Source organism: Vombatus ursinus, unplaced genomic scaffold (assembly GCF_900497805.2).
Source record: "Vombatus ursinus unplaced genomic scaffold, bare-nosed wombat genome assembly UNPS02010284.1, whole genome shotgun sequence".
Lineage (NCBI taxonomy): Eukaryota > Metazoa > Chordata > Mammalia > Diprotodontia > Vombatidae > Vombatus > Vombatus ursinus.
Window position 1 is genome coordinate 18,505,171 of NW_020950062.1, and position 23,949 is coordinate 18,529,119.

The following is a 23,949-nucleotide window of genomic DNA, read 5'->3' on the forward strand; positions in this document are numbered from 1 at the left end:
CAGCTTCAAATACACATTGTTCAACCCATTGTCCTTTGTGACTACAACAATTTTCATTAGTCTGTCATTACATCTTTTTATTTGTAATAAGACACAAATGAAAATTCCAAGTACATTGTTTTCAAAGACAAAAAAATGGTGAGACAGGAAGGGTAAATATGGTACAATAGGTAATAAATATTTGAGTAATTCTGGGAACTGTATTATCGCAATAGGCAGAGAAGTTCACGTACCCAGTTTAACTCATCCTATATCAATGAATCAACAAGTATTTATTAAATGTCTGCTGTGTGTCAGAATGGTGCTGGGTTCTGGGGATACACACAGAATGAAGGAAATAATTCTTACCTGTTAGAAGCTTATATTCTATAGTAGAGACAATAAGGATATATATAGGTATATAGGTGTGTGCATACATATACATTCATGCATACATAAACATACAATAAAGATATAAATACATGCAGAAGAAATGCAAAGGGAATGTAAATACAAAGTAGTTAAATACATAGTAATTAGAAAGGGAGGGCACTGGCATTTGGGGTGATCAGGAAAGGTTCCAGGCAGAATCTGGTACTTGGGCTATGTCTTGAAGAGAGAGAGAATGATTCCATGAGAAGGAAGAGAGGAGGGAATGAATATGGCACAGAGATGAGAGATGGAGCACTGTGTGTGAAGAACAGAGAGAAGGTCAGTTTGACTAGATCCCAGAGTGCAGGAATAGAAGTAATGTTCAGTGAGGCTGAAAAGATAAATTTGGACCAGGTCATAAAGGGCTTTAGAAGCTAAACAAAGGAGTTTACATTTGATTATATAAGCAATAAGAAGCCATTAAAGTTGATTGAATAGGAGAATGTCACAGTTACATGTACACTTAAGAAAAATCACTTAGGAAGCAGTGTTTAGAATGGGCAAGAATGGGGAAAGACTTGAGGTGGGGAGACTGGTTTAAGAGGCTATTGTAATAATCTAGACAACAAGTGATTAGGGTCTGAACTAAAGTGATAGCTGTGTGAGTAGAGGGGTTGTATGTGAAAGATGACAAATGAGAAAAATGGCAGATTTTGTAATTGTTTCGTAAGTCAGAGTAAGGAGAGGATAATGCCGAAATTATGAACCAGGAGACTGGAAGATGGCAGTGCCTTAGAAATAGGGGAATTTAGAGGAACGGTTGGATTGTTTTTGGGGGAATGAAAACAAGTTCTGTTCTTGATATATTGGTTTCAGATGCCTCCCGAACTCCAATTGGAAATGTCTGATAGGGGGTTAATAATAGATGATTGAAGGCCAGAGGAGAAACTGAGCCTGATATATCTGGGAGTCATCAGGTATTGAGATGATAATTAAGCTCATGGGAACTGATGAGGTCACCAGGAGAGAGCATATATAGAGAAAAGAGTAGGACACCTAAGAAAGGGACTTTCTTTCCTTACATATTTCTTTTCTTCAAGTTGGGTACAAGGAAATGATAATAAAAATCATACAGTTATTTCTCACCTCTCATTATCTGTGACTGGAGATGCATAGCCACATACCCACAATCCAAGTTTGTTTTTCAAACTTAAAAGATGGTCCTTAACAAGCATAAGTTTGAGGTGTTCTGCTTAATAGTAAGTAATTTCTTAAACTTAATTTCACACAGTTATTTTGGTGTTGCATGGAATCTTGGCGGTATTCATATGGGTAATATTTTGAGTTTGAGCCACTTGGTTGCAGTTTTGGGATACTAACACCTTTAGATATATGGGAAAATGGATAACAGGATAGAAATGATAAAAATTGCAGTTAACCAGTGCAAATGAACATTACCTTAAATCAGGCCGATGTATAAATATTTTTGACTGTTCACTTGTGTTAACTGTCTGTATGTTTTTCACATGGATTGGATGTTGTAAATCTTCATTTAAAGGGTTTGTCATAAACATCACAGCAGTTTCATCTGAACAAACATTTTTAAATCCAACAAATGTGGAATCTAAAACAAAAATAATATAAAATCACCTACCACACTTGGTATTTAAAAGTAATAATGATATAAAAAATATTTTGTATGGCATTCTAATCTCACACAATTATCTACAAATCCCATTATGTACAATGAGAATTTTTTGTTTGTTTGTTTGGGGAGGATTTTTTTTTTGGTGGTCCTGTTATTCACAAGTTCTAATGTATTGCATTTATTTAGAAATATGGACTAAAAAAAAAAACAGCCACACAGGCAGACATATACTCAGCTATGTTTATTTTACAAGTTCTTGCTATCTCTCTTTATTCCAAAAATAGAGAGTCCACCTGGAGAATAAGTTCTAATAAGATACCTCCATCTTTATCATACTGTCTTTTACAGCTCTGTGTTCTCTGAATTTTTAAAAGAAATGCAGTTATCTATGCTCCTTAATGAAATATGGCTTTATTTTGCAAAGGCATTTTTATGCCAGTATACTTCCTTTAATTTTCTGGAACACATTTGTCATAGAATTTAGGGCTAGAGGGAACCTTGAAGATCACCTGGCCTAACCCCCTCATTTTACAGATAAGGAACTTCATTGAAATCAATATGAAATATTCCATTCAGACACAATATAATATTTTAAATTGGTTCCCTGCCATCAAAGTAATACTGAAATTCTGAGGCAGTAGCCTTAAGTCAATAAGAGTAAAATGTGGGAAAAAATGTAGTTAAGGGAATTTGAGGCCGAATTTCTCTCATGAGCTATTCTCTTTGTAGAAGTAACTCCCTAAAATGAAATCCTAAAGAAATTTGCCATAGAAAATTGAATTGAAGTTAGCAAAATCATTCATTGTATGCCTAATGAGTTGGACATAAAAACCAGCTTAATCTACTCTTGTCTGTATGAGCTACTATAATGATCATAACCATTTTCATTTCCCTTCTCACCTTGGCTTCTTGTCACTTCTTCACTTTCTTAGGTAATATACTAAGGAATCATTTTTGAAATTTACCCTTCTGACCTTTGGCCTATTTTTTCTTATCTTGATGAGTCATTCAAATATTAATTTAAGTTTTTTTCATTTACATGTCACTGTGAAATATTTACATGGTGCCTTCTGCTTTCATTTTCAAATTCTATCAGACAATTTGCCAATTAAAACTTTTAAACCTACCAGAAACTTCCAACAATCCACTAATAGCATTGTAACTCATGAGCCCTGCATGGGGTTTCCTTGGTGCCATGTTGTGTGCAGAGGCAAAGGTAGGCCAGCAGATTCCACTTCTCCCTCCTTGTCCCAAAGGGAAAAAACATCATGAAATTTAGCTAAATATTTATTTGTACAGGCAAATCTCAACTTTGCAAAATACTCTACCTGAGGGAGGTCTGGCGCTCCGATGGGCAGCAGTAAGTTCAATATTGGGATTATCATTGGTGAGGACATCAGAACAGTTAAATCGGGGGCTGCTTCCTACAACTAATGAGTTCTAGAAAACAGTCATTTATTACATCTGTGATAATATTAAATATTCTTAGGACTAACAATAATAACAATGATACTGAATTTACCTGAAATAAATTATAATCAAGAAGTTTAAAGCACTAGATTAAAAGCCAAGGTGAACCTTCTAAAAAGGTTCATTATTCTTTGGAACTTTTTTTGGGGGGTATCCTGGTTGTTATTTTTTGCTAGCAGTATTGTGTGAGAGAGTTTTAATTTCTTACCTTAATCTGTACTGTTTTGCTGGAAATTTTGTGAGATGTTGAAGCTGGCAGATATACAATGGGAAGAATTCCCATTCCATTGTCAACCAGGGTCACATTAGAGACTTGCACACTCTCTGTAGTCTGCAAAACATTATTTTTTTTATCATAGTGCTAGGGACAGCTAATAACAAAAATCAACAAATCACGAGGAATAAAACATTTACCTGAAAATAGATGCCATAATCCCAGCATTTCCAAATTGTAAACCCCTGTATATGAGAGCACCCAGGGAAGCCATCTTGGTTCATATAAACACCATATAAACCTCCATGGGCTTCATTGTTATGCCATTTTTCTGCAGAATTAGCTTCATCTAGAAAGAAAATACAAAATTGAATTATTAAATGAGCAAAGCATGATATCTGTCTTTATTAAGCTCCTCACTTTTTAGTTTAACAAAACTTTAAAAATTGACATATCTCTGACTTAAATTCTATGTGATAACCAAATAATGTTATATCTGTCATTTATAGGTCACATCACTGACCATTTGCTCATATTATTATTTGAGATGATATATTCATGTCTAATTTTTTTGGTATGTTGCTCTCCTTTTATTTGAAAAACCCATTTAAAAGAAAGTTTCCTAAAATATACCACATGATTAAAATAAAATTCTCTGAAATATTTTTATGCAAGACTTGTGGAAGATTGGTTCTTGATCCTTCTATAATGAAGAGTTCTTGCGTCTTCACACATTTAAAGAGATATAAAGAAGAAAGGAGTCAGTGTGGCATGGTAGATTGAGCCAGAAAAACCTGAGGTCAAGTTTTACCTCTGACACATCCTAGCTGTACAATTTTGGACAAGTCACTTAATCCTCTTAGAGTTCTAGTCAACTTCCTAAGACTATTAATTGGAAAGCAGATACTGACCTGCTTGGGTAGAGGGAATTTCCTCACCTAGGAGTTTCCTATACCAACCAATCATAAGTCCTGAAGCAGAAAATTCCTTAAGTGCAGTATGACATAGATAAAAGGGACCAGCTGTTTGTTAGTAATATCACTGTTTATTATTATCATTATTATGCATATGACGAGAGCAAACATGGCACAGTATACAGAAGATATGATCTGAATTCAGGAAGGCCACGGTTCAAGTCTGGAATCTGGTACCTTCTAGCTCTTTCCCTAGGCAATTTCCTAAGTCTTTGAGTTACAGAGAAGCTTCAGTAAAAGGAGTTCTTTATGCTGATCAATCACAGCTTTGGACCAATATATTTAAGCAGACACCTATGCTTAAGAAATATATTTCAACATTCAATAATTGGAAAAACAAAATCTTTTATAAAGAAGTTGTAGAAAAATTATAGATTTTAAAATATTAAATCAAAGAAATATTGACTTGATTAGTTAGGTATTAATACATTTAAAAATATAATTAGAGTATATATCATGACTTCAGTTCTTTCTAATGTCAAAAAGGCTTAATTTTTTTTAAGATTATGCTTTAAAAGAGAATATAAAAATAATGATTATCTCTTTTGAACTCCAGAACTTAAGAATTGACTAGAGAAATATTGGTTCAAACCATTAGTATACCCCACAGAAAGAAACTATTTTTAAAAAGAATAGTACAACTTTGGAATTAATATTATTTTTCCCAGTGATTAGTCTAGTTGCCTTTTACTTGACTCTTTTAAGAATCTCTGGAACTTAGAATTAGTAAACATTTATCTATCTATCTATCTATCTATCTATCTATCTATCTATCTATCTATCTACCTATTTTCCAAATTAAGAGAGTAGATTCACTACAGGTCCAAATACAAAACGTTTTTTGTGTATTTAGGTCAGGGATGTTGATTGTGTGAGGTGTTTGGAACAAAAATTTTAATAAAACTCCCCCTTAAAAATACCCAATTTTCCTTGGGATTCCTTATTATCTTGGAGCAATTTCACTCACTCAGCTTGCTCAATGCTATAATAGGGAGAAGTGATGTCACCTACTGAATTATACTGACATTAACTTTTCTTTCAATCAAATGGCAGATGATCTATACTATAGATATACTGTATATCCAAATAACTTACCTGGACATGGTTCACCATCAATACGGTAACCAATTCTTTCAAATCCTGCAACAACATTATCCTGTAATATTGTATTGGTAGCCATATTTATCTAGTACAAAAATAAAGGAAATACTTTGGATTAGACAACCATATAACAGAAATTATGCAATATGTAGATTCCTTGGTAATGTTCCATGTGTATATTACAAAACACACCGACTTTGTCTCCATCATAAAAGATAAAACAATGAAAATTAATTACTCATCCAATTTGAGCTTAAGTTATGCTATTAAATTACACTGGAGTCCTGGCACAATGCTATTCTTGAGGTTCTTAGGATTGCCTCATAGGTTGAAACTACATTATAAGAGACTTTTGATATTTTAGTAACTCCTTTCTCCTTTTGATAGATTCCATGCTTAACCTGACTTATGTCCAATTCTACTCTATTAAAAAGAGTGTTATATTCCTGAGTATTTTTTTTACTTATTTGAGCTTCTATTATGTTATCTATTTGACTTATTTACTAAAGAAGAAAATGGACATAATTATAAAGGATTTTTAAGCCTCAGTACAGTCACTAGAAAGTGATTCTTTTAAATTAAGTAGATTAGAATAAAAAATCTAGTTCCTGTTGAACATAATTACTAAAACAGATATTTTCATATGCTAAGTAAAATAAGAGGATAAAATAAAAATACATAACCCTTGTCATTTCTGAAACATGGGAAAATTATCAAATGATCAATGTAGCATTAAAAGAAAAATATACTAATACCAAGGAATATTAAATCCCATAATTTAAAAAACAAGAGTTTCAAAAAAACAAACTAAAACTAGACAAGTACAATAAAGTTGTAATCAATCAGCTAAAGATTTGGAGTCAATATTCAGTTATTTCTTCTTATAAAAGGTTTTAGATCAGTTACTGGGACTAGAATAGAACATTTTTTACTTCCCAGACCCTTATAACAAAATAGTAACTGAGATAAGGACTGGACCTGTGTTTTCATTGGCAAAGAGAACTTACAGGTGAGGAAATTCCCTCTGTTAATGTGGCTTGGCGCGTACTTTCCTCTGCAATTTATAATCTTAGAAAGCTGTCTAGAGAATTGACAGGTTAAGTGATTTGTTCAGGGTCATGCATACAGTATGCATCAGAGTGATGTTTAAACCTAGGTCTTACTTTGAGACCATCTTTATCCACCATGCAATATTGCCTCTCTTTAACATATCACTTTTAATATGAATATTATACTATATTAATAACTAAGCAAATACAAAACTTATACTTTTGTCTTATCCTTTCAAAGGATACTATGGGCTTCTTAAGCTGGTGAAGCTGTCTTTTCCATTTACTTTCTTAATGGTGGGATGAGGATAGGCACTGGACCTGTGATTTCATTGATACAGGGAATTCCCAGAAAAGGAAAACTCCCTAACTAATGCAGGCCACCACTTTCTCTGCAACTTAGCGTCTTAGAGAATTGCTACTCCAGTGAAAAGTTAAGTTACTTGCTCAGGGTGACACAGATAGTATATGTCAGAAGTAGGACTTGAATGCAGATATTCCTAGCTTAAGGCTCTCTGTCTCTGTCTGTGTCTCTCTCTCTCCACTCTCTCTCTCTGTCTCTACCCTCTATCTCTATCTCTGTCCTCTATCTCCATATATTTCTATCTACTATCTCTATCTCCATCTGCTATCTCTATCTCTAACTCTATCACACTGCCCTGACATTGGTAGAATAAATAAGTGAAATATAAAGGGGAGGAAATTGTAGCATCCCTCCCCCAAATCCTATTCTTCTCCATACTATACTTCCCTCCTCCTAATTCCATCCCACTTCTAGTCAAAGAATTTTGACAACACATTCCCAACTTCAAGGAGTCCAAGAGAGGTCAAATGTAATAGCAGCAAGAAAATATTAGTAACTTTACTTGTAAAATCATGTAGTATTTACACCCAGAAGGAATCTTAGAGATTTTAGGGACCCTCATTTTGCAGCTAAGGAAACTATGAGAAAGGTGTAGAGAGGTTTAGGACTTCACCAATTTAGCACTAGACCTGGAATCATAACACAAATATTTAGAATTTGAAAGCAATGGAAAATTTTACAGGTGGAAATGATAAAGTGAGAAAAAATTGTATGAATTAATATTAAGAAAAAGGAGACTCAGAACCTGAAGTGCTATCCTCCTCCTCCTTCTCATACTCCTCCTCCGCATCATTCATATTTATATCGAGGTCTACAATTCAATTTCCAATGAGTTTTTTGGTGTAAATGCTCCCTTCAAAATCACATAATTCATAAGTGTTGAATAAGGGCTTTGAATCTAGCTCTATTCTGACTACAAGTTCAGGACTCAGTTTACTATGTCATGCTCTCTCTGTATGTCTGTAAAAGAAACATAGTTTAATTTCACCTATCATAGCATTGCATCAATTACCATCTAGGCAAGATAGGTTTTCCCCAGGATAATGAACTGGCTGCCTTGTTTAATAAATTTTCTGTCAGTGAAGATATAAAACAGACTCATGCAGTATGTAGAGAGTTGAATTGGATAATCTCTAACGTCCCTTTTAACTTCATGAAATTATAAATTCCTTCTTAGTACCTCAATTGCTGCATGCCACAGTGTTGAAGTTAGTTCTTTTCTGTTTTGGTATGTTCCTGGCCAAACTGAAAAACTAACCAAATTCCCTCGTACTCGGTTGCCATTTCCCCATATCTTTAAGCCTGAAAATTAAAAGAAAATACAAAAGGTAGAGAAATAAAATTACCAATAAAGTTATTTTGCCAATTTGGGGCTCTTAGTACTTTATAGTTCATTGTATCTTACAGAGGAACTTATAGTATTGTGTTTTACTAGGGATGGAGGGAAAAATAAATGACCAGTGAATAAAGAATAATAATCTTGCCTTGTGACAAGAATGCCAAATGTTATGAGAGCTGGGATAGTTTTTAAGTAGGCAGAGAGGATGCTGGGCTTTCTTGCCTACTGAAGCATAAAGGGGCCAGTTTACAGGGTGCTGATGTCAGTCCTTCCTATAACCATATAGAGAGTGGTATTCCTGACCTATTATAGTAGGTTGCCAATATGATTGCAGAGATGGAGGGGATTAACCATTATCTAAGTTACTGTCTTTTAAATCTTAGGATTATGTCCTTTTTATTCTTTGTTATGAGTAAAGTTGTTTTGGTGCATTTTTATAGGTCACAAATATCTCACTGAATTCTGACCTTTGGGTGGAATCAATGAAGTGATCTGAGTCAGGCTGGGCACAGAATATGCCTCATTAGTAAGTGATAATTTTATACTTTCAAACTAATTATTGTTAATTATTTTAATAATATTAATTATTTATATTTATGACACATTGTTAAAATACTCTTTATTTAATCTACATTGATGGCAAACCATCACATGACCAGAAATAATTTCTTCCCTTTTCTGTAAGTTTAACGAAACATGATACCTAAATGTAAGATTCAGACCAAAACATTTATTTTACCTTCCCCCACTGTTAAGTGAATGATGTTATTCTCAATGTCCAATCCACCAGTACCAAACACACCAATTGCTGGAGAAAAACCATTGTGAAAAGCACAACCACGGACATAAGATGAGCCATACTCTTGAACCTATAAAAAAACACTAGGACTCAGTTTATGTGTTTGAAGTAAAGATGAAATGCATTTCAAGAAAAAAAAATTTGTATTATATATTATTTTCAGAAGAAACTTCTTGGGGGAAAAAAAGCAAAAAAAAATTATTTTCCATTATATGAGGAGATCTTTTAGTAATCCTTTTACCTGAATCCTGAATATATATACATATATATATATGTATATGTATATATATTCTGAACATATGCATATATTCCTATACATACATATGTGTGTGTGTATATATATATGCATATATATATATATATTATGTAGTCTGCATATGTCTCCAAAATCTGTTTAGCTTAGACTTTTAGAGCTAAAAGGCAGCTCAATATGTTCTAGTCCATCATTATTTCACAGATGAGGAAAAAAAGGCCCAGAGAGGTAAGATGTTTGTTCAGTATTATATAATTTGTGAGTGATAGAACCAGGACTAGAACCCAGGTGTCCTGACAGTATAGAGTGGTTTTTTTTTAAACTGTATCAGGATCTCTCTCTTTAGGCTGTCTTTACTTAAATTCTAATGAAAAAAAAAACACAACAAAGCAAAAACAAATTATTACCTCTACGTTTTGAAGGTTGGAGACACTATTTCAGTAACAATTCCTTCTTCATTATTTGGTAAACAAAAATTCCTTTTCATTCCAAAAGATGATGATTGGGACAGAGTTAACTTTATTTAACATATTCTCACTTGGGAAAATATTTTGTGGCAACACAAAGTAAATAAAGAACTATGGTATGTAAAACAAAGTCTTAACCTCTTCACTTTTTAAAATCTTTCTTTTTTTGTTTGTTTGTTTTTTTAGGCAATTGGGATTAAGTGACTTACCAAGGGTCACACAGCTAGTAAATGTCAAGTGTTTGGTCTGAGGCCAGATCTGAACTTATGTCCTCCTGACTTCAGGGTCAATGCTCTATCCACTGCACCACCTAGCTGCCCCTGAAATCTTTATTTCTCCCACTGACCTAAAGCAAATTACACAAATGAAATGGACTTCTGATTGCTTTTTTAAAAAAAGTAGTGGAAAATTTATTATGGTATCTGAGGACTAATTAAACTATTAATCTAAAAGGTGGTAATTTAATTAGGATAAATCATAAATATTTCTGTATTTGTATAAATATATATGTATGTTTTTATATATATATAAAAATACAAACCTGCCCAACGTTAAGAAAAGCCAGAGAATATCTTGGATCTGCACTGTCTCTGTAGCCTTCCTGACCACTGTGATAAAATTCAACATTACTGATTCTTGCATATCCTAAGGGAAACACATATTGAGTTATATGGTTTTCTTGTGAAGTAGCTACATTAAAATAATATAGAAAGGCTGAATAAAATTCTTTAAAGGTTCCATGGAAACTTAAGTTGACCTATTTTTACTTTGCTCCTTTGTACCCAAGCAAATCAAAGATGTTATTTTACCTCAAATTTAAATTCTGATGTTTTGGATTGCTTTTAGAATTATAGATCACTATTTGTATACTATGTATATCAGAAGTGCTAAGAATATAATAAAAGTCAGCTTCCCAGTAACTGGCACATAGTAGGCACTTAATAAATGCTTACTGATTAACCAACTGATTTTCCAGAAGTCAGCTAAGAAGAAGGGAAGGAAAACTAAAATACTAATGCTATAGAGAGATTGAGGAAGATATGATACTTTTGAATTTGGTCAAAAGAGGTGACAGTAAACTTTGGTGAAGAAGGATACCATAGAAAGATGAAATCAAAAGCTAGATTTTAGGGGAGCAGGAAAGAACCTTAGGGAGAAGGAGAGGCAATGAATAAAAGCAACATTGCCCCTCGAGAGAAGAGGCTATCCTGGGAAAGAACCCGTTTTAAATTTTTTTCTTGTCATCTTTCTCTTGACGATTCATTTGGAAGTTTCTTACATATGCTACCTTCTCTACATAATAGAGACAAATATGCTTAAAGTGGTAAGATTCTAGGACATTTCATTCTCATTCTCTCTCTCTCTCTCTCTGTCTCTCTGTCTCTCTCTGTCTCTGTCTCTCTCTCTCCCCTTATCTTTCTATCTAGCTATCATTTATCCATCTCAAAGACTCTCAGAGTACAAAAAGAAAAAAATACAAGACAGATCCTTGAGAAATATCAAATTAAAGAATCATAATTTGGCCCACTATTCTAGCCTATCAAAGTCTTTTTAGATCTTAGTTTTGAGACCAGACATACAGATTCTTCTCAGCTCTATGTTATCTGTAAATGTGATAAGCATGTCATTCATTTCAATTTTATATAGAACATGGCCAAGGATGGTGTGGCATTCTTCTAGAGGCATGCCTAGTTTGATAATTTGATTCCAATTATAGTGTCACTTTTTAATCTTTCTGATTATATCATCATTTAGTTACCATAGGTCTAGAAAGGTAATTAAGCATAAGGGTTTTTTTTTGTTTTTTTTTTGGCTAGGCAATGGGACTTGCCCAGGGTCACACAGCTAGTAAGTGTCGAGTGTCTGAGGCCAGATTTGAACTCAGGTCCTCCTGATTCCAGGACCAATGCTCTATCCACTGCGTTACCTAGCTGCCCCTAGAAAGGCAATTATGGTACAAAGGTAAACACTGATGGATTTGTAGTCAGGGAATCTGGGTTCAAATTCCAGCTCTTCTATTTGCTATCTGTGTAATCTTGGAGAGTTATCTGATTTTTCTGGGCCTCATTAGTAGAATGGAGGAGTTGAAGTGGATGAACTCAGAGTCCTACCACCTTTAAATCTATTATTTCCATCTTATCCAGAATACCTGTGAGAGACTTTATCAAATGACTTCCTTAAATCTAGGGGTCAACATTCCCTGCTCTTCCCCAAATAGATAGTATAGCATGTCCTATCCTTAAACAATCCCTGCTGGTTTATCATAATTTCTGCTTTACTTTAGAGTTGACACTGGCTGAGAGTAGAGTAGGGAGCTATATACTTGGTAGGAGTAGGATTTGCAACAATTTCTTAGTCCGTATTGCTTCTGTTCCCTCAGAGTCTATCTTTTAGTTCCTGTTTCTTTTCTAACTCAGAGCTTAACAGTCAACTTTTTTTTCATGTGTTCTGAATGAGAAATGAAGACAGTCTTTTTCTCGAGCAACGGAAGTCTCATTTCTTGTGCCTTAATAATTTCATGTGAAAGATTTAAAAAAAAAAACACACACACACACACACTGCCACAATTCTGACCTAATAGCTGTTAAAGATGGTGCTCTCTGAATACTAATTTTGAAATGTTCACAGAGGTAAGATAATGAATGGGCACTTCAATTATATGTATATCTACCATGTCCCTGTGTTGGATACATTCATTTCCCCATCATCCTCAGCTTCCTTTTTCCCTTCCTGTTTTTCCTCATTAGAATAGAAGTTCCGTGAGGGCAGGAATTCTTTCTGCTTGTATTTATATTCACAGCACATAGCACAGTGCCTGTCGTGTGGCAAACAGTTAATAAGTGCTTGTGACTTGACTTGGCTAGAAGCACAGGCGTGCACAGAGACTGACTCTGGTGTATCTGCACACTCAATGCACACTCTATCCACATCTAAAGCTGAAAGTTGTATTCTGGTTTAAAAAAAGGAGCACCTGAAAGTTATGACTTGCTTACAATTTCATCTCTCATAACGGTAGGGGAAGAAATGGGGGTAATTGCTACTCTGGTACTAATTCTGATTAATAATAAAGAAGTGGTTGGTGAAGTGGTAGTGATAGGACCTTGGGAGAAATCAATGATGTTACATTAAAGTTGTTGTAACTCAGCATACTCAGGAAGGTTAAGCATAGTCAGACATTTAGTCTAAATTTTGGGAAAGAATATTTCAAATTTTTTCAGAGGAAAAAAAATCCCAAGGCCAAAAACTCTGAAAGCGTAACATTGTAGAACAGATGTTAGACTTTGAATTGGGAAGACCTTGATTTTGTCCTTTCAACAACCTGGGGAGGTAAGTGCTATTATTATACCCATTTTATGGACCAGGAAACTAAGCAGGCATAGGTGAAGTGACTAGCCCAGGGTCAAGCAACTATTTTGTGTGTGAGGCTGCTGTTGAACTTCAGGTCCCATATTCTATCCACTGTACCATTTAGCTGATTCTGAACAAATGCTGCATTTGGAGTTGAGAAGATCTAGGTTCAAATCCTGGCCCTGACAATGTGACCATGAACATATATATCACTTAGCATCTGAGCCTCAGTTTCCTCATCTGTATAAAAGAGATAATTATACAAATAATTGCTACATCACAATTTTGTTGTAAGGATCAAATGAAATCATGTATGTAAAGTGCTTTGCAAACCTTAGAGTATTATGTAAACATCTATTATTATGATTGTCAATAAAATAATAATAGCTAGCATTTATATAGTTTTTTGAGATAGCCAAAGAGGGATGTGAAGCTCTTAAAAATGAAATTGTGACAATAAAATCACAAAGTATCCTGGAGAAGATGAATGAGTGGCTGAATAAATCAATATAACTACTGAACTCAGGTTTAAAAAAAGATATACAGAAAAGATGAAAGAGTGCATAGAATGCCAGACAACTATATTAACAGTTGAGAAAAGGGTTTAGTCCAAGAACAGGGAAGGGATAGACCATTGCTTGGTAATGATGGTGTGATATTAAGATATGATACTGAGAAAGAACTATTCAATTCCTATTTTTCTGCTACTTTGTAGTTTGATAGGACAGAGGAAACATGATGTCAAAGGAACCGAAGGTCAAGAAAAGTAAGATTGTATCTAGCCATTTTGAACATGTCCAAGTTATCAGACTCATAAAAATACATCCTAATATACTGAAAAAACTTGAATAATTGTTATTATTCTTTGGGAAGTCATGAAGAACAGCAAGAGGGCAGAAGATTGGAGGAAGACATACATTTTTAAAAGGGAGTCTATAGTTTCACAACCCCATCTTTTCCTGTTTTTTGACCCAGTATTCACCAATCTCAATAAAGCTTTTGATAGTTTTCCCCAATATTTATGTGAACAAGATGGAAGAATGTGGGCTGCATGATGGTATAACTACATGGCCTCATATCTAGTGTACACTCAAAAGTGTTAATTAATAGAGTGCTATCACCTTGGAAAAGAATGTAATATAGGATGAGGCTATGTTTTGTTCAAAATCTCTTATCAACCATCGAAGGGAAAACACGCTTATGAAATTTTCTCATGACACAAAAGCAAATGTTATTTTTAGTAGGGACATAACATGACACAAATAACCATAGACCTGTTTATTCTTCCTTTCTGGAATGTCTATAACATCTTTTCATCATCCCCATTGCCACAAGCCTATTTTGGATGGTCATTACTTCTCATCCAGTCTTTTACGCTGGCTTCCTAACTGATCTTATCTTGAGGCGCCTCCCTCTCTTCCACAGTCTTCAGATCCTAGAACCTCATAAGATCTTGTTTAAAGACCTCCAGTGTTGCCAGATTAATCTCTCTAAAGCTAGAATTGTCTTGATTTCTTCATTTGGCATTTAAAGCCCTCTTTAACTAGATGGGAAACCACCCTGCCAGCCTCATTTCCTGATATTCACTTGCATATGTACCCTGAGCTTCAGTCAAACTTGACTTCTTTCTGTTCACATATTCTGCCATTTTCCTAACTCTGTGTATTTGCTAAGCTATTCTTTTATATTTGGAATGTTCTTCCGTATCAACTCTGCTCATCTGCCTCTTTCCTACCCTTTCATGGCCCAACCAAATGTTAGCTCTTCCATCAAGTTTTCCCTGATCCAACTACTGGAAGGAACCTCTCCATCCTCTGAAGAGTCACAGCACCTTGAACCTCCTTATAATATTTTTGTTCTATCTTTAATTTGAGTTATCTATGCATGTTTTACATCACCTTACTAAGATGCATAGCCTGTTCTTGTTTGTATCCCCTCATAGCATTAAGCATAATGTTTTGTGCTTAGTAAGAGTTCAATAAATGTCTGCTCAATGGATATTTGAAAGATACTTAATAGATTTCAATAGCTTCCTATTGCCTTTATGTTGAGATGTATGCAGTGGGAATTGGTCAATGAAAACCCAGTCTTCAGGAGTACAATTCTCCAGGTGGAAGTAGAGGGAGCCTGCTTTGGGGCATACTCAGCAGAGATCCTGGCTCTACCTATGGGGAATTGTATCAGGCAATGCACATGCTCTCAAGAACTGGACCTCTTACATTGGCCAGTCCCCTATTACATAGAAACTTTTGTGTTTAGTTTTTAAAGTTCTTCACAATCTGGCCCCAATCCATCTTTCTAGCCTCGCTGGACATTATTCCCCAACCAGCACTCTGCCATCTGGTCAAATTGGCTTTCTCTTTGCTCCTTATCCATGGCTCTGACACACACACACGTTTCCTCTCAAGCTTTCTCTCTCTCTCTCATACACACACACACACACACACACACACACACTCCTGAAATGTACATCATCCTCACCTCTGCCTTTTTCCTTTAAGACACGGCAGAAGTCCCACTTTTCTGCATGAATGAAGCTTTTTCAATTGCTAGGGCTCTTCCTCTTACACCACCTTGTATTTAACTCCTTTGTATATGTTTGTTTATTAAATTATATTTATGGTGTATATATTTTATATATACTTTCTGTATCCCCAATTAAAATATAAGCTCATTGTGGGTAGGACTTATTTCCTTCTTTGTATTTATAGCCTCAATGTCTAGCACAGTACCTGGCACATAGTACATAGGAATAAGTATTTGTTGAATGATTGTATCTATTAAAAAACCACTCCCCCTCCCTTATTTAGAAAACAAACCAAACTTGCATTAAGTAAACAATACCTTTGTAAGTCACCATGTTTTCAGTGAATGAGCTGACCAACACTCGTGCTCCAAAGGATTCCTTGAACAGACTTGGATAATCTTCACCAATTATTTTAATATTTCTGCTCAGTATACCAACATCAGCAGCCAATGTGTAGTTCTGGCCTGTGCCTTGTATCTGATATCTTTCAGCTGCAACAAAAATTTATCCGATTATAGATACTAAGAAACAGCTATTTTTATGAGTCAATTTTCTTTCCAAAGTAATATGGTGAAGATCTTTCTATTTGTAAAATGTCAGCATAAATGTACAGTAAATTTAAACTTAACCATGTTGATTTACATATTCAAATGTGGGTATACTACATAGTGAAACTGTCACTTTTTTTTTACAAATGGAAACACAACTTCTTCAAAATTATTCTAATACTATGAATGTAATCAATGATTTCAGAGTTATTACTTATTAGTTCCTGAAGGTAGTTTGTAATTGTCTTAAATTATTCACTAAAATATGGCTGTGTGGTAAATTAAGAAGCTTGTTATCATTTTGATAGATGAGGAAATTAAATGGGGTAGTTAAATGATTTGCCAAAATGACAAACTGTTTCAGTTTGCCTAAGTTCAATGCCTTAGTTTGCTTCATGTACCTTATAGCATTTTGTGTTATCCATAGAATCATGAAATTATGGAATTTGAGAGTTGGAAAGGATTTCACCAACCACATAATTGAAAACAAAAATTACTTTGATAATTAAACAAGTCTGGATTTTTTCCCCCTACTATGAATCTAATTAGGTTATATTAAGTCCAGAATGACAGATGTCATTAAGTCCTAGAATTTTGCAGCTTAAGATAATAGAGACTATCTAGTCCAACCTGCTAAGTTTACCAGTGAGTTCAAGGTTAAAGAGCCACTTACTAGTGACAGAGCCATAACTTGAATCCAGGACCTCAAACTCTATGTCCAATGCTCTTTCCACATAAAATTTTCCTCACTTTTTGCTATTTACTGAAAATTCAATTTAATTGCTTATATTCAGTTCAAGTAATAAGAAATGGTTGAGTTTATTTAAAGTTATGTGCTTGCTAGCAAAGCTTATTTTTGAAGATTGGTTATATTCTAATTGGCATTGATGGGAACTTTGTCTTTAGCTATTTTATATTTGCTTTTTTCCTCTTAGCAGAGGTGGGCCTGGAAAGGGGCTATAAAGGAAAGTCAGAGAGTCAATGATTCAGTAGGAATGTGGGCATATTACCCACAAATCTCCCATACAACCAGTAAGCTTTCTCATTGGCTAAGAGTGATTCTGAGACCACTGAGTTCAATGTATTCATATGGACCTGTTTCAAATTGGAGGGGGGTCCTGGGATAGGAGACACCATTTTCTTTTGGGACCATGAAAAAACCAGATGGGGTAGTGCAGAGCCATCTAGAAAGTTACTGACCAATCTTAGCATGAAGAATTATAGGTATAGATTAAATTATAAGGTTCATATGCATATATGTACTTTAATTATCTTACCCTGGTGTGTTATTTATGAATTTGTATTTTTCCCTTAGGGGAGGAACTCAACACACTGCGTATACTAAGTACTTAATAAATGCTTGTCAATTGATACTTTTATGGAAGAGCTATCTAGTCTATAATATATGATAGAGATAAGGAAAAAATGAAACAGTTACCAGATCAGGGCATCCAGGTACGTTGGCTATGACAAAAGATAAAAAGATGGATTGGACATTTATTAGGTGCTTGCTATGTGACATGCATTGAACAAAGCACTGGGGATGCATTTAAAGCTGCCCCTGCCATCAAGAACCATTCATTCTAATAGATAAAGACAACATGTATAAGGATGCTGATAAGTGAATGGGAGTATATTACTGAAGATGGCAGGGAGACTGCAGGAATTGGCATGGAGGTCTGGTTTCCTACTAACTTGGGCAAAAAGTTGACTTATTGGAGCCAGAAGGAGCCAGGAGTCCCAGTTTCCAGTATTGTAGAGATGGTCAGAAAGTAGAGAATGAGGGGGAAGGTAATTAAGTCTAAATTCAGGGAACCATGGAGGTTTTGGGACTAGGGAAGGTTACAAAACATGGTGCATTGAGTTGAATGTTCAATAATTATGGAAGTAGTCAAAGGTGAAAAGTGGAGCATCCTAGATTAACTTTAAGGAGGAGAAGGAATCTTTGGCAAGTTGATTTGATCTATAGAACTTGAAGCCTAGAATATGACCCTCACAGCTTACGGAAAGGACACTCATTCTAGAATTTAAGGACCTAGATATAAATCCCTCCACTAACATTTACTACTTGTGTGACCTTGGCAAATCATGTCACCTCCTTAGTTTCAGTTTGATCATAAGTAAAATGAGGAAGTTGGGCTAGATGGTCTCTGATGTCCCTTCTACATCTACATCTATGATATTATGATCCTGTGGTCTTTTTGTTAAGAAACTCACATTCTTGAAAGATTTGCCTAAGTCAATTTCTATGCAAAGCCCTTTCTAATTAAAATGCAAATGATAAAATCTGCTGAATTTTTTTGGCCTTGAAATTACCATCTTGAGAGATAAAAAGCCAGGCTAAGCACAGCCTGTACATAAAAATCAAAATATGTGGTAAAAAAAAAAAAATGAAGGAAATGCTACTCTAATGTATTTTGTTGGAATGGTTACTTAAATTAATTCCTCTGTTCCCATTCCTTAGGTATAATTTCAAGACAGTATTTTTTTTAAGTCAGAAGATCTGAATTCAAATCTTGACTCATCTGTTTACTATTGTGTAATGTCAGATAAAACACCTAAAATCTTTGGGCCTCACTTTCTTCATTTATAAGACAAGGAATTTGAATTAGATAACCTCTAAAGTTTGTTATGGGCAGCTTGGTGACACAGTGGATAGAGTGCTGGGTCTTGAGTCAGGAAGACTCATCTTTCTGAGTTCAAATCTGGTCTCAGACACTTGCCCTGAGTAAATCACTTAGTCCTGTTTACCTCAGTTTCTTTATTTGTAAAAATGAGCTGGAGAAGGAAATGTCAAAGTATCTTTGCCAAAAAATAACCCAAATGGGGTCACAAAGAGTAGGATGTGACTGAACAATAGCAACACTTTTGTAACTGTAGATCTTCTAACCCTATGAACTTTTTACCATATTCTATCCCTTCCTCTTATAAATGTGAATATTTAATAACATTTTAGTCTTAGTTTTTTGTTACAAAACAACCTCTTACCAATGTGAGTATAGGAAAGAGAATCATTTAGGATAAAACTTCTTTGATCAGCCAGGATTTGGGTAATCCTTCTGGTTTCTGTCTGTCTGGAATCATAGCTTGTGGTTGTTATCACAATATCTTCTCCCACCTTATAAAAATTCAAGGCAAAAATTCAATAATCATTTTCAAGCAGTAGGTTTAGAATTGAATGTGTATAGTGAGTTATCATAATTTCATAATTATTAGAGAAACCAGAGCATTTTAGTTAATTATTGCAGTGATTAACATAGGTTAGCACTAGAAAAAAAAGAAGAAATTCAGTTTTCTAACTGTAACAAGGCCTGGTTTGAGTTATTAGTTCTTTTAAATCATCTCTGACTTTCCCCTATGTCTCATTTCATAATTTTGAGAGATCATAGTACCATAACATTGTGCAATAAAACAAAAAAAAAACAAATTTGTCAATATTTATATTAAAAACTGGCCAGTGTATATTCAGGTTGGGATTCAGCAACATTTTCCTAATTTGTAAGAACTATTACTTCAAATTGATTATTCCATCCTGTTGAAAGTTGTTAGACCTAAAGGGAATTTGAAGTTGGCAAGGACCATAATCTTAGGCTCACAAAGGATCTAGAGGGTGATCTAATCCATCCCTTTTTGGGGGCAGGATTTTTTAGGCGTGTGCTGGAGCCAGTTCTCACTCACTTGGGAAGGTCTCTTGTTAAATTCTTAGTCTGAGCATTTACATTTCAATCAGCAAACTCCATACATTAGGGTTTGATTTATTGATTGTCTAGTAATGGAGAAAATGTTAATAATGCAGATTAAACCTAGAAGTGTGTCATGCATACATTTTTTTTTTTTGGAAAGCCAGTTGGTCAACATTTGTCAGCATATCACTGATTGCACCTCAAATGTTACAAATAGAAATCTACTGTGAAAAGATCCTAAATTTTTCTCAAAAAGGCATTTCCCCCACTTTTCAGTTACAGAAAACAGCAAAGTAATAGTAATAGTTGATTTTATTGTACAATAGCTGTTAATGATGTCCTTCAATGGTAACTGACCCTTATCATGAGACTCTGAGACAGTTTTTTTCTTCTACTAAACCAGAATACTAGCGAGTCAAATAGACTGTATTTTATAATCTCAGATGTTGTTCACAAATACTATACAGATGAGTATTTAATGTAGGGGTTTTTCTCCATTATATTTAACTTAAAACCCTCATGTGACATGAGTATTAAAAAATTGAACTTGGTCTATCTTTCCCTTAAAGCTTTAAAATGTTTAATGACAAAAGGCCGAAGAAAAATAACCAAGCTAGGAATAAAATGCAGTTGAGTGTCTGGCCTTTTCGGTTTTACATTAAATATATAAACTATTCATAGGAGAACATTTTAAATGTAACAATTCAATAAACAAATCTTTCTTCATCCTAGAAAATATGCATGCTATCATTTAAGGCAAAATGAACAAGAAATAACTTTTGCAGACAGCATTCCATTCTCTAAGGTAACTTGGGAGTCAAAGTTCTATGATGATCAGTCTGTTTTTATCATAGTAATTGTATATACAAATAAATATGTTTTTTTCCTACTGTAAAAAGAATTGTCCATGGAAGAAAGAGGCAACTTTTACAAATGTGCTTCTTTGTTTCTATGATCAAGTACTGTCTCTACCTCCCAATCGACAGCATCCATCAGTGATATGACTTTGGAACCTGCCAGGGTTGTTTCTGAGAGCTTCGTTTTATATACTGCACGTGTGATTCCATGAAGATCCAATTCACCAAATATTCCTGGGAGAAGGAAACACATGTGTAGAATAAAAGATTATGTGATCTCTTTCAATAATATATTGAAACTTTTAGAATGGAAAATGGAGTTGACTGGCTACATAAGAAGGCAACTCCATCATCCAGAGTACTTCCCCACTTATACAGCTATCACAGTGCCTGGCACATAGTTAGCTCTTAATAAATGCTTATTGACTTGTTCTGACCCTGACACCTCCTGGTGGGGCTTCCCTGGATGTTGTCTTAGTGGCAGAGCTAAAATGACAGAAACATTTTAAAGGTTATTTACATTGGGGTACACCTGTACCTGACCTAGCTACTGACTGTCAGTAAGATTGTTTTAAGATTGTTTCAGAGAATTTTAAATCCTTTCTCTCACAAGACAATAATTTACTAGAATCAAGATTCACCCTTAGAAAAATGCCTTACCATTCAGTATATAGCAAAATGTACCATAACAGACTATCCCTTCATCCCCACTTCCCACCCGTCATTGCACTGTGCATAAGAGCATGTGTGTGTACGGTATTGAGAAGAGCAGCTGCTTGAGTTCATCATGGTCTCATCCTCCTCCTTTAGCCTCACCAGTTCTGATACTATAGATGCCAACCAAGACCAAGGTGAGAAATGGGAATAGGGTGAGAGTAGGGGAAAGGATTATCTTAGCAGTGAAGTGGGGAAGGCAAAAAGGGGAGGTAAATCCAAAGCAGTGACAGAGGAAAGAGAAGGAAAGGAGAGAAGTGGTTGAGGTGAGCATCCTCCCAGGGGCCCAATCATTTGTAAAGGGTGCCCAATGGGTGGACATACATAATTGTGTGACTGACTACATTAGACAACAGAGAAAATCAGAGCCAGACGAAGTGTGAATATACTAGTCCACTTTTATAAGTGGGAAGAATTTTTGATGGTTAATGGGAGATAGGAACTGGGATTCAATTTCATTGGTATAGGGAACTCCCAGGTGAGGAAACCAATGCAATTCAGTATCTTTTCTACAGTTTGTAGTCTTTCCTAGAACACTGAGAAGTTTAGAGACTTGCCCAGGGCCACACAGTAATTATGTGTCAAAGACAAGACTCTAACCAGTGGAATAATAGAACAGTTCTAATTAGTTCTCATAAGCTGACTGAACATTTACACCTCAGAAATTAGCATTTGCTACAAATTAGGATTTGATTCATTTTTCTTTTGATTATCTAGACTTAAGAAAGTGTTAATGAGATTAATTTAAGAGTGTGTGTATATATGTATATGTATGCACACACACATATATATATAATATAAATATATATATATATATATTTTTTCCCTAGAGAGCCTAGCTGTTAAACATTTACCAGCATACCCCAGTATTGTTCTATAAACATTTCTTGAGTTCAGCAAGAGTGTAATAGAAGTCTGAGGGAATGAAGTCATCACCAGACTGGAGGCCTGGTGACTGGAGGCTAATAATGATGAAGATTATAATAATAATAATAACTGGCACTTATATAGTGCTTTAAGGTTTGCAAAGTGCTTTATATACATCATGTCATTTGAGCCTTCCAAATGCTATTGGTCTGTTTATATTTAATGTAAAACATTAGCTAAGTGAACCCTTGTCCAGTACAACTGGAGTTCCTTTCATGCCTTGGTTGTACTAGGTGGTTGTTGAGCTCCCTTACAACTCAAAAATTCTGTGATTCTGTAAAGTCATATTCCTTAAGTCTAATAATGTCCTGATAACTTTTCTAGTTTACCCAGTCAATAGAAACAAGTGTTCACATAACATTTGCAATATTATAGAACCATGAATCTTAAAATAAAATGTCTTTCTATTTTGCATATGTTTTTAAACACCATATCAAAACCCAAATTCTTTGAGTATTTGGAGATACATACCTAAGACCTTTGACCCTTGATTTGGTCCATTTGAAAGAGGCCACTCTGGAGTAGAATGATTGCCTCTCAATATAATCTGTAATTCTCCTTTAAAGGGATTATCTTCCCAGCCCCCAATTAATCGACCACCCTGTCAAGAATCAGAAAATTATTAGAACTTAACAATTCACAGGAATTTTTTTTTTTTTGGGAGGGAAGAAGTCTGGTCCTGTGATTTTATTAATATAGAGAATTCTTGGTGAGGACACTCCCCCTAACAATGCAGATCATTATGTTTTGAAATTTATAGTCTTAGAAAATTGCCAGAGTACACTGAGAAGCTTGGAGGCTGCTATACCCTACAAAGGAAAAAAAAGAATCCAACAACAGATTAAGGAATAATTAGCATTTCTATCTACACTAAAAATTAGTGAATTATTTTATATGGTTGGTATTCATCCCAGAGACATCTGGTGGACTCAGTAAATTTAGTTTACTAACCAAATGAAGATCTGATCAGACTGGCTTATGTGGCAAGGGGAACAGAGGCTGCTATGAGATAAGTAGGATGCACAGCTGGAAGGGAACTCAAAGGCCACACACATCTAACCCCCTCATTCAGGATGTGAGGAAACTGAATCCCAGAGAAGCTAAACAACTTGCCTAAGATCACACAAGTAGTAAGTGTCAGAGGCAAGATTTGAACCTAGATCCTCTGACTCCAGAGGCAGTGCTGAAGTTGGTGGACTATTTCTTTGCATTTTGGAGAGTCCCTCACATAGAACGAGACTCCTCTAGTTTCTCTCCCTCTCTCTCTCCCTCTCTCTCTCTCTCTCTCTCTCTCTCTCTCTCTCTCTCTCTCTCTC

General features: G+C 34.9%; 1 protein-coding gene across 1 annotated transcript in view; it reads right to left on the reverse strand.

Annotated features, from left to right (window-relative positions):
• Positions 1 to 23,949, reverse strand: part of PKHD1L1 (PKHD1 like 1) — a 201,501-nt gene that overhangs the window by 34,850 nt on the left and 142,702 nt on the right. The window contains exons 56-68 of the mRNA XM_027854060.1: positions 23,105 to 23,234; positions 21,108 to 21,226; positions 19,441 to 19,570; positions 16,222 to 16,395; positions 10,571 to 10,674; positions 9,250 to 9,379; positions 8,352 to 8,473; positions 5,753 to 5,843; positions 3,884 to 4,032; positions 3,678 to 3,800; positions 3,328 to 3,439; positions 3,127 to 3,243; positions 1,810 to 1,975 (exon numbers count right to left, since the gene is read on the reverse strand). Of these exons, the coding sequence (XP_027709861.1) occupies positions 1,810 to 1,975; positions 3,127 to 3,243; positions 3,328 to 3,439; positions 3,678 to 3,800; positions 3,884 to 4,032; positions 5,753 to 5,843; positions 8,352 to 8,473; positions 9,250 to 9,379; positions 10,571 to 10,674; positions 16,222 to 16,395; positions 19,441 to 19,570; positions 21,108 to 21,226; positions 23,105 to 23,234 (1,667 nt within the window). The remainder of the gene's footprint in view (positions 1 to 1,809; positions 1,976 to 3,126; positions 3,244 to 3,327; positions 3,440 to 3,677; positions 3,801 to 3,883; positions 4,033 to 5,752; positions 5,844 to 8,351; positions 8,474 to 9,249; positions 9,380 to 10,570; positions 10,675 to 16,221; positions 16,396 to 19,440; positions 19,571 to 21,107; positions 21,227 to 23,104; positions 23,235 to 23,949) is intronic.